Here is an 18,510-nt window from a genome sequence, read left to right on the forward strand (position 1 = left end):
CAAACAGCAGAACACATTCAGGTCCAGGCCCAACGCACAGAGAGGCAGATTAAGGAGCAGTTTAAGAAGCTTCACCAGTTTCTAGAGGAGGAAGAGGAGGCCAGGATGGCTGCACTGAAGGAGGAAGAGGAGCAGAAGAGTCTGATGATGAAGGAGAAGATGGAGGCTCTGAGCAGAGAGATAGCAGCTCTTTCAGACACAGTCAGAGCCACAGAGGACGAGCTGAGAGCTGAAGACGTCTCATTCCTGCTGAACTACAAGGCTGCAGTGGACAGAGTCCAGCAGCGCCCCCTGCTGGATGATCCACAGCTGCCCTCAGGAGCTCTGATAGACGAGGCCAAACACCTGGGCAACCTGACCTTCAACATCTGGAACAAGATGAAGGACGTGGTCTCCTACACTCCTGTGATTCTGGACCCAAACACTGCTGGTACAAGACTCATCCTGTCTGAAGATCTGACCAGTGTGAGACAAGGACAGAAGCAGCAGCTTCCTGATAATCCAGAGAGGTTTGATGGTCACTACTGGTCTGTCCTGGGCTCTGAGGGCTTTAACTCAGGAACTCACAGCTGGGATGTCGAAGTTGGAGACAGTACATACTGGTCACTGGGTGTGTCAGCAGAGTCTGTCCAGAGGAAGGGACCCATACAGTCTGGAGTATGGAGAATATGGTTCTCTGTAGGTGAATACTCAGCGTTCTTCCCATCAGACCCACCCACTGATCTCCGAGTGCAGAAGAAGCTGAAGAGGATCAGAGTGATTTTGGACCAGGAGAGAGGAAAGCTGTTGTTCTCTGATCCTGATAGGAACACACGCATACACACCTTCACACACCCTTTCACTGAGAGGCTGTTTCCATACTTCAACACTATGGATAAACTGAAGATTTTACCAGTGAAGATCTCTGTGACTGTAGAACAAAAGAAATAGAAATGATGATGAACATTAATCAATTTGCATGTATTTCAAGATGTACTGGGTTTTTTTAATCGCATGCTCGTGTATCATGTGAGTATGTTGCTCTTATAATGTTAGTTGTCATGGTGATGTGGATGACATGTTGGTAGAGAATAACAACAAATAAGAAACAACCATCCGTGATTAGAAAATAAACCTTTGTTCTATGGGGCCACATATGATTAGATTATTATTACCTGTAAAGTTTATGTGTATTTGAACACCAGCTAAACTTGATCCTAATTGATTTGAAGTGTTAGAGACTTCATTGTACATTATCTGTCTGTTGTATTCCATCCTGTGTTTCTGTGCGGCTGCACTCAGCAGCTAGAAGTTTTTGTGACTGTTGCTTTGCACATCAGGTCTCAGTCACACAGTCGAGGAAACCTGCTGTTTGTTATCTCCTGTTGATGTGGTCCAATCAGACGTGTGAGACGACTCCTCTGTATGTCTGAATGGTCTCCGAAGCTTTTAGGTTGTAGAAAGTTCTGTCTACATATAGATGTTATTAAGTCATTAAATCCACACTGATGCGTAGCCATGGCAACATCAAGAGTGGACAATACAATGTGTGTATTTTTTTAGTTGTATATTGTCCACTGGACTCGCTGTAGTTTTTACTCCTCATTGGTTCCAGCGCACTGGTTGACATCACTTGACAACTGCCTGACAACAGAGTTAGTCCCACCTGACGCGATGATTGGCTTATCGTAGTCCTCTCGTGGAGCTCATTGGTTGTTTGTAGATTTAACCAAGAAACCAGACTATGTATTTAAAAGGAAACTCCCTGTTGTGTTCCACAGGTGCACTGCCTTTTAATATGGTGGGGTGTAATTCATTTCCATTCAAAGGGCCTCAACTGGTATGGGAAACATACGTTTACATTGCTAAGGCAAGTGTAAAAAACATGTCCGGGCAGCAAGTTAAGATCTACCAGAATTTGGTTTAAGCCACTGCTGATTGGGTAACACCTCACCAAACGAGGGAAAACCTACCTCAAAGCTTGTTACACACTGTTTCAAGGAAACTTTCAATCTGGAAACTGTTGCAAAACTGTGCACACTGTTTTCAGATTGAACACCCCCCCACTGTTTGATGTCACGATGTTGGACGAATCAGTCAACTTGTAGGTGTACGAACAAAATTAATCATATAGACATGTAGTATTCTGCTTCCTCACGTGTATTAGACCTCATTGTACCTGAAGTAAACCTTGGTGTCCTTGGAGAGTTTTCATTTGTGTGTGAGAAGCTTGCTTTGTAGCTGTTCTCATGACAGTTATCTGTTAACTGGAGTCCTTCCATTTGCCTCCCTTTTCCTGTGCACTTCTAAGTTTTAATTATATTATGTGACTGAACCTGTGATTCTTTGTCAGACCTACAGAGGACACTCCCGGTGTCAGAGCTCTGACCTCTCAGCTGAAATAGATTGACTCTTTTATAACCCTTATTATTCTGTTTTATCACTTTATTAAATAACACAAAAGACACCCGGATTGTTTCACTCCTTATTTGTCCACTTCTGCCACAACAGGAGGATAGTTATTGTTGTGAAAAGAAAGAAAAACATAAATATAACAGCTGGTTACAAAGTTTTGGTAACACTTTACTTGAAGGTGTCTGCATAAGAGTGACATGACACTGTCATAACTATGACATGACACGGTCATGAACCTGTCATAAACATTATGTACATGTCATAAATGTTTATGACTGCTGTCATTAAATGTCATTTGGTTTTTGTAATAACAAGTTGACATTGTTTGGGTTGTCTTGATTATGACAACTTGACATTGATCAAAGTGACATTACCAGAAGTTGTCTTTGTCATGACAAGTTGACATTAAATTTGTTTGCGATGTCCTTATAATGACAACTTCACATTAACCAGGATGACATTACTAGAAGATGTCTTTGTCATAACAACTTGACATTAAATTTGTTTGGGATGTCCTTATAATGACAACTTGACATTAACCACGATGACATTACCAGAAGATGTCTTTGTCATAACAACTTGACATTAACAAGAAATTCACCTCTTTTTTTGTTTATGACAAGTTGACATAGTGATTACTATTGTTATGACAAAGACATCTTCTGGTAATGTCATCCTGGTTAATGTCAAGCTGTCATTATAAGGACATCCTAAACAAATTTAATGTCAACTTGTCATGACAAAGACAACTTCTGGTAATGTCACTTTGATTAATGTCAAGTTGTCATAATCAAGACAACCCAAACAATGTCAACTTGTCATTACAAAAACCAAATGACACTTAATGACAGCAGTCATAAACGTTTATGACATGTACATAATGTTTATGACAAGTTCATGACAGTGTCATGTCATAGTTATGACAATGTCATGTCACCCTTATGTAGATACCTTCAAGTAAAGCGTTACCAGTTTTCAACAGCAGTGTATGTTGTTATTACCTCCGCCAAGGAGGTTATGTTTTCGCCAGCGTTTGTCTGTTTGTTTGCACAATAACTCAAAAAGTTATGAATGGATTTTGATGAAATTTTCAGGAAAGGTTGATGATGGGACAAGGAACAGATGATAATTTTGGTGGTGATCGGTTGAAGTGAAGTGGATAAAATAATAAAATGACGGGAAATCCGAGCTGCTTGGTGGAGGTCTGCGCTCTCCGAGTGCTTTTCTAGTTTAAAAATGTTCCTTTTCCCCTAATATGCTTTAGTGTTTAACCTGTCATGTATTAAATATCCCACATTTCCTGTGCTGATATTCACACACCACATTTTGTGAGTGTGTCCTGTGTCCATCTGTAGTGCTATGATTCCCCCACAGGGGTCACTAAAGGTCATCTGGTCCTAAAACTGCACTTTTATTGTTGAAATTCAACATGCATGTAATTTCATATTGCAGTTATTTTCAACTTATTTTAAGTGGCACTCAGTGGTGACTTTGGAGGTTTTCCAGGTACATCAAACTGGTAAGAGACCACAGGGTACACCTAGAACAGATTGGTGCAGGTCGGTTCCCCTTTAGTATTCATTACATCATCCGGCCTTGCTGTGTTTTTCAGTGTGCCGCCACCATTGTCATCCTCTGCATCGGAGAGACACACAACCTGATCAACTACGTCTCCTTCATCAACTATCTGTCGTACGGCGTCACCATCGCAGGCCTGCTGTACTACCGCTGGAAGAAACCCAACCTGTACCGACCCATCAAGGTACCAGCACTCTTTATCCCATGTAACTAAGTACATTTACTCTAGTACTGTGCGGAAGTTACAAATCTGAGGTACTCACGTCACTTTCTACTTCTACTCGACTACATCTCAGAGGGTAATATTGTACTTTTACTGCACTACATTTATCTGCTTCAGTTACTAGTTATTTTACAAGTTGAAATTATGCACAAAGCATATGAAGAGTTGATAATACAAATAAAATATATACAAATAATCACCAGTCATCCATAATTTCGTGATTATATTTACATACTTTTACTTAAATAATATTTTCTGTGCAGGACTCTGACTTGAGTATTTTTACAGTGTGGTATTAATACTTTTACTTAGTAAAAGACCTGAGTACTACCTCCACCCCTGCTTTTATCTCACCATGTCACCACCACATGCACCTCATTACCATTATAGATTATTATAAATCCATGAATGATTGTAAACTTAAACCTCGTGTGTTTCCTTCAGGTGAACCTGCTGGTTCCTGTGTGCTACCTGATGTTCTGGGCGCTTCTGCTGGGTTTCAGTCTTTACTCAGAGCCGGTGGTTTGCGGCGTGGGTTTAGTCATCATGCTCACCGGGGTACCTGTCTACTTCCTGGGCGTCCACTGGAAAGAAAAACCAAAGTGCATCTACAACTTCATCGGTGAGTTCCTTAAAGGAGGTCTGATTGGAGGTTTGGACTCTGTCTGTTGTAGCCAGTGGTGGAAAGTAACTGAGTACATTTAGTCAAAGTACTGTACTTAAAGGGGAACCCCACCTAAATTAAGAATTCTAATGTTATTTCCATGGCCTGGTAAAGTTAAATCAACACCTGTGAGCATAAGATCCTCTCTCTCAAAGCCAGAAACCAGAGAAGGAGATCTCTAACTTGTGATGTCATCAAGTGTAAAGTCTAGACATTTAATGGGTGCCTGATTTTATGGACCCACAGAATGTTGTTTTTTTTAATACCCAAATGAGCTTTATTTTATTGTAGTGTTCTCGGTTCTGAAACAGAAAATGTACCCATATACTCAGAACACTCTCCTGCATGCTCTCAGTGTCATCTAGACCAGTGGTTCCCAACTGGTCCACCCTCGGGGTCCAGATCTCTCCTTAGTCATTAGTTCAAGGTCCACACAGTTTAATACATTCTCATACTTGCTTTTTGTTATGTTGTTGAGCTAGTTTGCTTTCACTGTTAAGTGGCTGTCCAGCAGTCAGTCACTCAACAGCAGGAAACGGCACTTCAAAATAAAAGCTCTGTGCAGGAAATTCACTGTACTCTACTATAAAGTGTGTTTCTTACAAGTTTGAGAATGGACCTGTGACCCACTTTTGGAACACGACCCACCAGTTGGGAACCACTGCACTAGAATATAGCAATAGATATAATATAGCAACTCCAGACTTTATACCCTATGACACCACAAATTGAAGTTTTACCGCTCTGGTTTTTGGATTTGGGAGAGAGTGGCTCACTTTCACTGATACTTCTGCACTGTTTTAGACCAGAAGATAACATGCATACATTTTTAAAATTACCGTAGTTCCCCTTTAGGTATAATTTACTTGTATGTTACTTGAGTATTTCAATTTGATGGTACTTTATATGTCTACTCTTCTACATTATGGAGGCAAATATTGGTCGATAAATATATGTAAATATAGGCCTATATTAATGAAGGTTCATTCGTACGGTTTTGTATTTCTCTGTAATGTAGCACAGTGTTAACAATGTTACTGATACTATTCTTTCTCACACCTTCAACTCAAGCCATTGTGAAAAATTTGTTTGGAATGTCCTTATAATGACAACTTGACATTAACCAGGATGACATTACCAGAAGATGTCTTTGTCATAACAACTTGACATTAACATGAAATGCACCTCTTTTTGTGTTATGACAAGTTGACATAATGATTGATACAAAGACATTTTCTCATAATGTCATCCTGGTTAATGTCAAGTTGTCATTATAAGGACATCCCAAACAAATTTAATGTCACATCCCAAACAAATTTAATGTCAACTTGTCATGACAAAGACAACTTCTGATAATGTCACTTTAATTAATGTCAAGTTGTCATAATCAAGACAACCCAAACAATGTCAAGTTGTCATTACAAAAACCGAATGACACTTAATGACAGCAGTCATAAACGTTTATGACATGTACATAATGTTTATGACAAGTCCATGACTGTCACCCTTATGTGACTTGACATTAACAAGAAATGCACCTCTTTTTGTGTTTATGACAAGTTGACATAATGATTATTATTGTTATGACAAAGACATCTTCTGGTAATGTCATCCTGGTTAATGTCAAGTTGTCATTATAAGGACATCCCAAACAAATTTGTCATGTCATAGTTATGACAGTGTCATGTCACCCTTATGTTGATACCTTAAAGTAAATTGTTACTGAAAATCCTTAGTCAGGGGCAGCCCTAATTTTAAGATACCTTAAGGACCACAAGCTGAGTGCCATCTAGTTCTAGATATTGAAGAAAAGGCAGACATCTCTACAGCCGATACCTCCAACACTCAGAAAAACATGTATTTTTTATTTTGGGGTGAACTGTCCCTTTAAATAAAAGATATGAGCACTTCCTCCACCACTGGTTGTAGCTAATACATAATAATAATATATCTAACTCTTGTTTTCCTGCAGAGAGGGCGACGTACGTGGGCCAGAGGTTGTGTTTCGTGGTCTTTCCTCAGATCGACCCCATCGAGACCGCCAACCCTTCAGAATGGACTGACCGCTCATCAGGCAGGAGCAGTTTGTCTGCCAATTCTTAAAACTTTTTTGTCCCTGAATATATGAAGATCTTTTGTTTTTGCCTCTTTGTTTTTATTCCGTCACTGTGTAAGTCCGGACACTTCTTCCAGGTTTGGGAGCTTCCCGTCTGACCTTTGACCCTCTGAGACTCTGGTTTCCCTGCAGTCGAGTGGAAACGCCCGCTCTTCTGCGCGGGCTTCTTGCACTTTTTATTTTCCTCTCTTTTCTACTAAGTCGTCAAGTTACAACAACCTAATGCCAACAGTGTCACGCTGTTGAAAATGACTTTTATTCCCGTTTTGGACCCATTTGTTCCTTTTTTTTCTGTAACATGACAGAACTCTGAGCGACTGGCGGCTCTTTCTTCTGAATGTTGCTGCTGTTATATCGTGCCTTAAGGCCTTTTCACACCAAGTCCCAAACAAATCATCAGTATTCTGAAAACAGTAAAACAAAATTATCTCAGAGAAGATCTGAAACTGAGTGAAACCTCAAACTACAACACGACAGCCTTCATGTATTGTTATTCTTTTCAACTGCTGCATAACTGTTTTTAGTGTCACAGTTCCCCCTGATGTACATATATCTGTGATTACACTGGTCTCATATCCTGTTCTACTGGAAGAAGAGGTTGAGAGAATATTTTAGGCACTTAATCAGTAGAGATAATTCATGATAACATCGTCCTTAAAGGTAGCCGAAGAGAAAACCAGAACTTCGGGTCGCAGAGTGTCGTTCCTGTGGACTACAGTAACACTAAACCCCTGAGCTTGCCTGAGAAGGACTAAATGCACAAACCCGCTATTTTTAAATATTCCACAGAGAGGGACTCTCACTGCAGCCTGTTCTATTTTGTTCTAAAAATGTGGTTCCTGGTTCCTTTGTTTCAAAGTTAATAGGTTTTTTGAATGAGTTTTTGGTTAGATGCCTGAATTAAGGTCTGTGTTTAACACAAGCTGGAGAGACTTTCAAGTTTTGTTCCACGACATCAGTAAATACCCCACAATGTTGAAGCTTCTATGTAAGTTAAAAAAGGAAGTTGCTAACAAGTGGTTAAATGAGACTACAGATCATCGTCATGTCGACCATGGCTTTACAGCCTTATTGTGGTGGGTCCGTTAAGTCATGTGACTGTGGCGTAGTTTGTTTATAGCCTAATGCTAGCTTTTCACCTCCTGCAATTGCATTTAGGCTTTGAAAATCATAAAAGTGGCCTCAATTTGTCTTGCTGGACAAAATGTGCCAGTATCATAAACTTCTGTTTACCACAGAGCTTATTTGCTGTCCGTGTGTCCCATTCATGTCATGAGATATTTTAAGAACACCTGAGGGCATTTCTACAGCTTTGGCACAAACGTCCACTTGGATTCAACGATGAACAGATGACATTTTAGTGTCACAGGTTAAAGATCAAGGTCACTGTGACCTAGTTTGTGTCACTCTTGTGAAAGCAATATCTCAAAAACACCTGTAGGGATTTTTTTTTTTAATTTGGCACAAATGTCCACTTGAACTCAAGGATGAAGTAATTACATTTTCATGGTCAAAAGTCAAAGGTCACTGTGACCTTGCGTTTGTCTCATTCTCATGAACGAGATATCTCAAGAAGGCCTTGCAAGAATTTTCTCAAATTTAACACAAACGTCCACTTGGACTCAACAATTAACTGAGTTTGGTGGTCGAAGGTCAAAGATCAAGGTCACTGTTACCCAGTTTGCGTCATTCTTGTGAATGCAGTATCTCAAAAACACATTGAGGGAGGTTTTTTTTTCTTTCTTTTTTTTTACTTTGGCACAAACGTCCCATTGAACTCAAGGATGAACTGGTTAAAATTTGGTGGTCACTGGTCAAGGTCTGTGTGACCCCATTTGTCACATTCTCGTGAATGAGCAATCACAAGAACACCTTCAGGGAATTTCTTTGAATTTGGCACAAACGTCCACTTGAACTCAAGGACAAACTGATTAGAACTTGGTGGCTGATAGAATACAATAATAAAGGGATGACATTTTATATCCAAAAGGTCAAAGGTCAGCTACACTGTGATGTCATAATGTTCCTCAAAGCACTTTTATGACCATTAGTCAACGTCATATCTCAGGAACAGAAGGGGAGACATTTGGTCAGATACTGAATTGGTGACACTAATCTCGGGGGTCCACCTTGAAATTGTACGTCTGTGCCGCCGGGATGAAGATGTGTGTGAAGCATCCATGTGTCTTTGTGGAAACATCCATGTTTGAAACACTGCCAACTGTCCTGGCTTCATTTGAGTCAGATGTAAACTGAACTTAGCTGGAGTCATTCAACCACGAGGCAGTAACTGTAGTTTTTAAAAAATGTATTTTCATGGAAATGTCAGACTTGGTGTGAAAAGACCTTTAATGGAAAAAATGTATATTCAGATGTTTATTAACTGATTCACTATATTAGATTTTAATATATTTTGTGAGTGCCTTTTGCTTTGTGTATTGAATTTGTTTATTTGAGAAGCACTTTGGTCTTCCACCGTCTGTCTCTTTGTCATTCAGTCTGAACTCCTCTCATTTGTAAAACTGGATGGCGCTGGATTCATTTTGCACAAAGCACCATCACATCCCTGAGACCAAGGGCAAGCTCGAGTTTATTAATCTATCGTTAACATAGTAGTTGTGTTCACTTTACCCGCTGCTGCGCTCACATCAGTCCACATGATTTACTGCTGCAATGCTCACAAATCTCTGCAGCAAAGTCAGATTTTAAAATGTTGTGGCAGCTTCCGTTATGTTTATTGAGTCATGATAATGAAACATGTGACTGAAACAGTATTGGCCCTTTTTACAAATATAATTCATCCTGTTCCACCTCTTCTTGGTAGGGAATTAATCACTGTGCTCAGGTTGGCTCTGTAAACAGCACAAAGCCAACTTTCAGTAACTCCTGACTCTGTGTGCTCACTTATTATGTGATGATTTAATACGACACATAACAATGTGAAGTGATATATCTTTCTGTTTTTTGTTGTCAGACAAAAAAACAGTGATTTATCCTAAATTTAGCCAGTTAGCATTTTTAGACTCTCGATAGAATCATTATTTTCTAACTGAGCAGTTTTTTTTACACATAAAAACAGAGAGCTGTTTGTTGTTTCAAACACCATAATGCAAAATATTATAATCTAAAGCAGAGTTTATTTTTGCACAAATATTCAAGCAGATAAAGGGGAAGTATTTTGGCGATATGTGTAAAAAGTGAAACAAGCTGTGTCCCAGTGCCACAAACAGTACTGTGTGCCACATGCACCATATACTAATCCCCATACACTGTTTTGCAGTCAGTATTCAAGAAACCATGCATGTTATATTAATAGGAATTCAGAGGTAGAAGAAGTACTCAAACATATTACTTAAAGGAATAGTTCGGATTTTTTTTTTTAGCTATCTAAAAATATCAATATCAGTTTGCCTGTGCATCTTGAGAGTATTTTCACTTCATAATCTTTCAATCAGCCAGCCCTTTCTTCCCAACACATTCTCACTCTGACCTCGTCACATATTGACGTTTGGTCGTAGACTTTCCACGTCCACATACGATGTGCAAGGTACCCTGGGTTTGTTGGTTGTTGATGTTCTGGGACGCTGTGTCAAGTTCAGCCTGTTACATGTCTTCTTTCAAGATACCGTTCCGTTTGTCAGTACAACATTACGAATTGATGATTTTTTCCTTCAACAGTTATTGCACGTGGTTACGTTTAACCAACACACATAGTTGGGTTAAGGCAACAAAAGCACGTGGTTAGGTTTAGGAAAAAAGAACAGGGTTTGGCTTCAGCATCTTGTGGGACACGAACACCGCCTCTCTCAGGTGAAAGTCAGTGTTTGTTGGACCCATCCACCTCCCCTCCCACCCACCCCTCTTGCACTTTGGCCACCGTAACTTTTGTCCTTGTCCTACTGCACTTCCCCCTGACACTGGCGGGTGCTGTGAAACTACAACGGCAACCGGCCGCATATCATGCAGACGTTAAAGGATGCCTTTTTACATTGGTTTCTTACGCAGCAAGCCACTGCCCAAGCACCAGACTTCAACGACTTCGGAGTGAGACCGGACAGGGAAGCCGTTAACAGCCTCAGTTCCTGTCAAAGCCGCCAGACTCCATTGACAAAAACAGTAATTTTAGCTTGCTAAATATGTGAGCTGCTGTTCTACCACTGCCTCAATCAGTTAGTTTGCTTGTGTTATTATGTGACTTTGGTGAATCCGAACTAACCCTTTTAAATGCCAAAGTCATACAATAACACAAACTAATGGAGGCAGCAGTAGAACAGCAGCTTCCATGTTTAGTGAGCTAAAATCACTGTCTGGTGGCTTTGATGGGAACTGAAGCCATCAACAGCTCCCCTGTCGGAAAGGGCTGTCTGACGCAAAGGTTAAGCAGTCAAGATAGTCTCAATGTAGCATACACTTAAACTGATGCTGATTGTTTTAGGTGGGGCTTTTTTTTAAATGGCTAAAATATGTTTCACTGCTGACCCCATTGACAGCAGTGGATTGCTTAGCTTCTGTGTCAGACTCCCATCTGCTTCTCCAAACTGAGGACGTGCCGACTGACATCTACTGTATGTAATACACTGTCTGTGAATAAGTACCTCATACAACACTACTTCAAAAAATCTGAACTATCCCTTTAAGTAAAGCTACATAAATATCAGCATCAATATATACTCAAAGCACTAAAACTAAAAGCACTTATTATGTGTACTGTCCCATTTCACAATGATATGTATTATATATATATATTATAATTATTAATAGTCATCACTTTAATGTTGCAGCTGGTAAGAGGGGAGCTCATTTTAATGACTTTACACGGTATGTAAATTAATTTGCAGCTGTGGTTAGTACCTTCATTTCCTTTGTGCATTGCATTTTGAGACAGTAGCAAACATCAACAGCACACTAAAAACAAACATTTCTCAGTGTGCATTCTGATTATTCTAAGTACTCCTCTGTGGTACAGAACTGGGACACAGCTTTATTAATTCAATCCCGTGTGTATAACTGTTTATATTTTACTGTGTATTCCTTCTGTATGTTTCACCTGCTTCTGTTTGAATGTAGAGACCAGCTGACTCTGATAATATTTCTGTATTGTAATATTTAGTTTCAGTATTGAAGTTACAGTAGATGTCCCTTTCCAACAGCTGCCATTTACTTACAGAGGAATTCCACTAATCTTTACAGATGATTTTAAGTATTGGGTTTTAACAAAGAAATAAGTTTGATGCATTCATGGGGCTCAAAAATGTGTTTAAAACTATACAGAACAACTGTATGTTGTCAGGGGTCGGTTGCACAAAACACCTTAAGTTAAGATTTTCCTTAAAGTCCATGTCAGGGCTTTCTTAAAATAAAATCAGTAGCACAAAACACATCTTTTCCTTCAGGTTTCCTTAAACTGTTCACTTAAGTGTGTACGGTTTTCTTCTTATCTTGGTCTTATACTTAAGGAATCCCTTAAAGTCAGTGAAACCATTGCACAAAAGACTGTAGGTGTCACAAGTTTAAGCACAAGCAAACAAATGGTTATCATGGAAACTAGTATTTTTTTCCAATACAGCAAATGCCTTAACAGTTTTACTTAACTAAGGAAACCTTCTAAGGGATTATGTGCAATACCGTTAAGTAAGTTCCTCAGTTTAGGAAAAATTAAGTCTTAAGTGTCATACTTGAGCAGAAATCTTAAGGTGTTTTGTACAACTGGACCCAGAGACCTCTGCCAAACTCCATTCAGAAAAGTTGCAGTTTAAGAGTTGCTTGCTTGTCGATTAGAAAACAGAACTGACGGAATTAATGTTTTTAAAAATCTTTATGGCTCTGTTGTTATTTCGGCACCCTTTTGATTTGTTAATTGCGATTCAATGTTAATCAAATCTTTGATGAGAAATGAAATCTGCAGCCTTTGACCAAGCATGCACTGTCCTATAGTTATCAGCAAAGCTCACAGAGTGGCTTCCCCAGTGGCTCATATTCTCACTCAGTCCAGTATTTGCTGTTTTAGGATGTCTGCTCTCTCAGATAGCAGCAACGGACATCTTAAATGGCCTTATGCAAACTCATCTAACTTCACAGACTACAAAGGGGGATTCATTCTGTTGGTAAATAACATGTAAAAAGGTGAAATCCAGGAGAACCACAGCACAGGATGTGAGGCAGCTGTTGTCTTCACATACAGACACTTTTACACTGTAAATTATTTGTAAAGCATCAAGTGTTTACAATGGGGTCATTACACGGAGTGTTAACTTGGATGTACTTTAGAGCACTTTTTGTAAAAATGAGTGAAATAACTATAGCGGCACAATAAATGGAGAATGAACATGTGTACTGTTTTACTACATACAAATTTGACTGACTTGTACTTGCACTTGATTTTTTTCTTCTCGTGCTACTTTATATTTGTACTCCATTACATTTGTCTTACGCACAAAGAGCTTATAAAAGTTGATGTCTTATTTTAAATAAAACTCCCCAGTAGAGCTATGAGACGATCAAACTTGACTATCTAAAGCAGGGGTGTCAAACATACGGCCCAGGGGCCAGCACCGGCCCGCCAAAGGGTCCAGTCTGGCCCACTGGATGACTTTGTGTGCCTCATAGTGATGTACTGGTGAAGGCTGAGAGGTGTCAGGTTTAAACAATGAGGAGGTACTTCATGTAAAATGCAGCCTCAGAAGCTTTTCACCAGAACACAGCTCTCTGAAACAACACTGAATACTTCCTGTGGTCAGATTTAAACATACTGAACATTGTGGAAAATATCATCAACCAGCAGTTTCAGTACAAAAGAATCTGTCAGACTATCAGACGCAAGTGAATTACATTTAAAGTCAATGTGATTGATTTCGTGTCATATGCTTATTCACAAGAGTTGAAAAATCTGAACTTCGCTGACCTATTTGTGCTGCGATAGCCAATCAGCAATGAGATCCTCCATGGACGTATGACATCGAGGACGTACCGGCAGAAGTTCAGTCATCGATTCAGCACTTTCACACACAAATGATGCGAGTTATTCGCACATATAAAGTGGGTCAGCACAAAATATTCTAGCGCATTATGTTGGCAAAGGGAAACCTTTGAGGGGGATGTTACATAAAGGTCATTATGTAATGGTTTTACTGGTCCGGCCCACTTGAGATCAGCGTGTGCTGAATGTGGCCCTTTATCTGAAATGAATCTGACACCCCTAATCTACAGGATGTAAAAGTCGTAACCTCAATTACACTGAAAGCTATTTATTTTCTTTAATCCATAAGGGTCCATTGATCAAAAGAATCAAAGTGTTTTAATAAAAATAATCCAAGTCATGAGTATTGCTTTAACAGGTTGAAGTGGTGTTGTGTAGGTATCCTGGGTGTCATGAAACAAGTGTCATAACATAACTGATAAATTATTCGAATCCTAATTTTTATACAAGTAATATTCATACTGGTTCAAATTTATTTGATAGTACTCCGATCTTTGCTGAGCAACAGTTTTGTGTAAAAGGAATTAAAGGCCTGTCCCAAATATAGGCCTGTTGAGTTCAGTGATTTAAGCAAATAATAGCCCGGGCTACTTATTGAAATTGTACAGTATGTTCCCAAATCTGTCCAAAACTGAGTAGAATGTGAACAGCTATAGAACAAATGTACAAATGTTTCAGGTTAATTGTAGCAAAATGTGCAATGTTCAGCAAATCTTGACACCATGACTTTGGAAGGGGAGAAATTGTGAAATGTTTTTAAAATGAATCCCCAATGTTGTTAGAAATAGTTAAGTTTATTTTGGTCATTTTCCAACCTATAAAACTCAAATATAGGCTACTGGTAGACAGATAATACATAAACATTAAGTTCATGCTTTTTTGTATAAAAAACAAATGCAAGGTGTAGGCTGGAGATTTAAAGGGATAGTGCACCCAAAAATGAAAATTCAGCCATTATCTACTCACCCATATGCCGAGNTGTGTTTTTGGACGTTTGAATCTGGGGCGCCGTCAGCCTCCATTAGGTGGAGTTGTGTTGCTACCCCCTCTCCCCTTGGATCTCCGCAAGGGATGTGAGGACTCTAAAACTTAACCTGAGCCTCCCTCGGCATATGGGTGAGTAGATAATGGCTGAATTTTCATTTTTGGGTGCACTATCCCTTTAACTTATTACACCTACCCTTTTAACATTCATTGTTTTTTTTCAGCTCCCATTAAATTTTACAGAACAAAAAGGAACTGACTGAAGCTAAGTATATTTACAGTATATAGGCCTATTGTCTGACCAAATATCCCACACACACATTTCATGTACACTCTGGTGTTCATACTTCAGTTTTATATTTGTTAATCATTTTATGTTTTACTATTTTTTTTAAATCTATGATGTGTATCACACACTTTCATTTCTATTTCTAACCCATTCCGTAAATTTACGTACTGAATCTTTGTTTTACATTACACAATTTAAGATAAGATAAGATACACCTTTATTGATCCCACAATTGAGAAATTCCATTAAATTTACATTTGATGTCACATATTTGTGAGTTCCAAAATGATTTCCCTCTTGGTGAAATTTTTTTTCTTTTTTTTTTAGAAGAGAAACATTGTCTTATATGTTAATTAGTACATTTTGAATATATAATATATATCCCATTTATGAGTAACACAGGTTCTATTGTAAGTGTATCTATATGGTTCTTTATTAAGTGGCATAAACCTGTGGGCATGACCTCAACCACGGATCTAAATTATCTCTAAGTCACAGAAAAAACTTTCACAGCTTAATAAATGTCCTCTACTATTAAATACATCAGTTACAAGTTTGTATGTAGTATTTTTTTCATTTAAATTTAACAAAACAATAACATATTACGCAATACATGAGAGCTGTTTCACACGTATAAAAAACAAAAAGTCAAAGAATAAATAAATTTACAAAATACATTTCCAAGATCTCAGATAAACCTTTAGATTAAATAAAAATTAAATAATAAATAACAAAATAAATAAATAATAATAACGCATCACTAATTCAGTATCGTTATGTCAACACATAAATGTATTTGACAATCTCTATAATCATTAATTTCATTAAATGTCAGGGAGTTCATAGTTATCTAAAAATTGTGTATTCTTTCTATTCTTAACCAGTGCTAGGGATTTATGAAGTGAATTAAATTCAACCAAAAAATGAGGAAAGGTTGGTTTAGAGGCTGAAAATGTTTGCTTATGAATACAAAATTTCCCCAATAAAATGAAAAATGAGTTTGTATGTAGTGCCGATCTACATAAGCAGGATCTACTACGTCACGATGACGTACAAGTCCAAACAGGAAGTTTAAACAGCACGCTTCATTTTTTAGCCCACATGATCACACGTTACAGCTGCTGTCGTCAGTATTACACATCGTAAATGCCGGTGAGTTTATTTAATGTAAAGTATAACAGTATACAGAGAACCATTTGTATTAACACAAGCGCAGAAACCACATTAAAGCCTATTTTATTTGACGTTGTGTTGAAACCGTGTGCTAATGCAGCAGCTAGAATGTTAGCACTAGCATAGCTCTCATCGATGCGTTCCACCAAACTCCATTCAGGAAAGTCTCAGTTTAAAGGTTACTCGCTTTCCGGTTAGTTCACAGACCTGATAGAGATAAGGTTTTATCTTTTTACAAATCATTATCACTCTGTTGTTATTTCGGTATACTTTTGATTCAGCAATTGCAATTGAATTAAAATAAACTCTTAATTGATTTGGCTCTTCCCGCTGGAGAAAGCCAGATTTCGACTATTGCGAAAATTAGGCCCATCTTGACCCGAAAAGATGCAGAAAAATTGGTCCACGCTTTTGTTACCTTTCGGCTGGATGACTGTAACGTTAACTCCCTATTATCAGGTAGCTCTAATAAGTCTTTAAAAACTCTCCAGCTAATTCTCTGCACTGGCTCCCTGTAAAATCCAGAGTTTAAAATCCTACTGTTAACTTATAAAGCTCTAAATGGTCAAGCTCCGTCATATCTTAGAGAGCTCATAGTGCCATATTATCCCACCAGAACACTGCGCTCGGAGAATGCAGGGTTACTCGTGGTCCCTAAAGTCTCCAAAAGTAGATCAGGAGCCAGAGCCTTCAGCTATCAGGCTCCTCTCCTGCGACAGACACTGTCTCCACATTTAAGACTAGACTTAAGACTTTCCTCCTTGATAAAGCTTATAGTTTGGGCTGGCTCAGGCTTGCCCTGTACCAGCCCCTAGTTAGGCTGACTTAGGCCTAGTATGTTGATCTGTTCTGTAAAACATCTATTGCATGTCTGTCCGTCCTGGAAGAGGGATCCCTCCTCAGTTGCTCTTCCTGAGGTTTCTACCATTTTTTTTCCCCATTAAAGGTTTTTTTTGGGGAGTTTTTCCTTATCCGCTGCGAGGGTCATAAGGACAGAGGGATGTCGTATGCTGTAAAGCCCTGTGAGGCAAATTGTGATTTCCGATATTGGGCTTTATAAATAAAATTGAAAATCGAATTGAATTAATTTGCCGACCTGTAGGAGTAGCTAGCACCTATTAAAAGTTAATATTATGTAATATACGTGTGGCATTGTGTGCTAATTATTTGCCGAATTAAAGATTAAATGACACATATCTAGGTTTTACTGTTAGAGTCTCCCGTTGTTGTGTGTTTAATGTGCAGTTTGCCTCGAACCGAAACCGCATTAAATCAACTGGTTTCTAACTTGAGTTATAAACAAGGCTTATCGCGGCTAAATGAACCAAAGCAGTTGATAATTTGTAACTCAGTGATCATAGATAGAAGTGTCTGAGTGACTGTTGTCTCCTCTGTGTTGTTTGCAAGACGACTGAGCCGCCATGATGGCAGGAGGCCGGCTGAGCTTCAGTAAAATCACCGCCCTGGCTCCGATGGTCCGGGTGGGGACTCTGCCCATGAGGCTGCTGGCTCTGGACTACGGAGCTGATGTGGTTTACTGCGAGGTGAGGATGGAGGCTTTGGCAGGGAAATAAATCAGAAATCAGTGTTTATATGTGTGTTAATGTTTTGGTAACTCTGTTCTGTCTGTTTCAGGAGTTGATCGACATCAAAATGGCCCAGTGTCAGAGGGTGGTGAACGGTGAGAGTCTCCTTTATACCACAGTCTGATACCTGATCATCCACACTGACTGACACAAGACAGCTTTAGAAAAGTATTAGCATCAAGACATATTTAAAGTACCAAAAGTAAACGCAAGTAGCAAATCAGTCCATCACATGGCAGCAACTCATTGTATTCAGGCACGTAGACATGGTCAAGACAACTTGCTGAAGTTCAAACGGAGCATCAGAATGGGAAAGACAGGTGATTTTAAGTGACTCTGAACGTGGCATGGTTGTTGGTGCCAGACGTGCAACACATCTCTAAGGTTTACAGAGGATGGTCCCAAAAACAGCCAAAATGCCTTGTTGATGCCAGAGGTCAGAGGAGAATGGCCAGACTGGTTCAAGATGATAGAAAGGCAACAGGAAGTCAAATAACCACTGGTTCCAACCAAGGTCTGCAGAAGAC

The 18,510-nt window shown here is 39.1% G+C and overlaps 2 protein-coding genes across 2 annotated transcripts in view; both read left to right on the top strand.

Moving 5' to 3' along the window:
- The window catches only part of slc7a10b (solute carrier family 7 member 10b), a 40,749-nt gene extending 30,757 nt beyond the window's left edge, over positions 1 to 9,992 (top strand). The window contains exons 9-11 of the mRNA XM_050072492.1: positions 4,007 to 4,156; positions 4,640 to 4,817; positions 6,832 to 9,992. Of these exons, the coding sequence (XP_049928449.1) occupies positions 4,007 to 4,156; positions 4,640 to 4,817; positions 6,832 to 6,962 (459 nt within the window). The 3' untranslated portion in view covers positions 6,963 to 9,992. The remainder of the gene's footprint in view (positions 1 to 4,006; positions 4,157 to 4,639; positions 4,818 to 6,831) is intronic.
- A 6,292-nt stretch (positions 9,993 to 16,284) lies between these two features.
- Positions 16,285 to 18,510, top strand: part of dus2 (dihydrouridine synthase 2) — a 17,844-nt gene continuing 15,618 nt past the window's right edge. The window contains exons 1-3 of the mRNA XM_050072494.1: positions 16,285 to 16,376; positions 17,805 to 17,941; positions 18,033 to 18,078. Of these exons, the coding sequence (XP_049928451.1) occupies positions 17,819 to 17,941; positions 18,033 to 18,078 (169 nt within the window). The 5' untranslated portion in view covers positions 16,285 to 16,376; positions 17,805 to 17,818. The remainder of the gene's footprint in view (positions 16,377 to 17,804; positions 17,942 to 18,032; positions 18,079 to 18,510) is intronic.

Source organism: Epinephelus moara, chromosome 20 (assembly GCF_006386435.1).
Source record: "Epinephelus moara isolate mb chromosome 20, YSFRI_EMoa_1.0, whole genome shotgun sequence".
Classification (NCBI taxonomy): Eukaryota; Metazoa; Chordata; class Actinopteri; order Perciformes; family Serranidae; genus Epinephelus; species Epinephelus moara.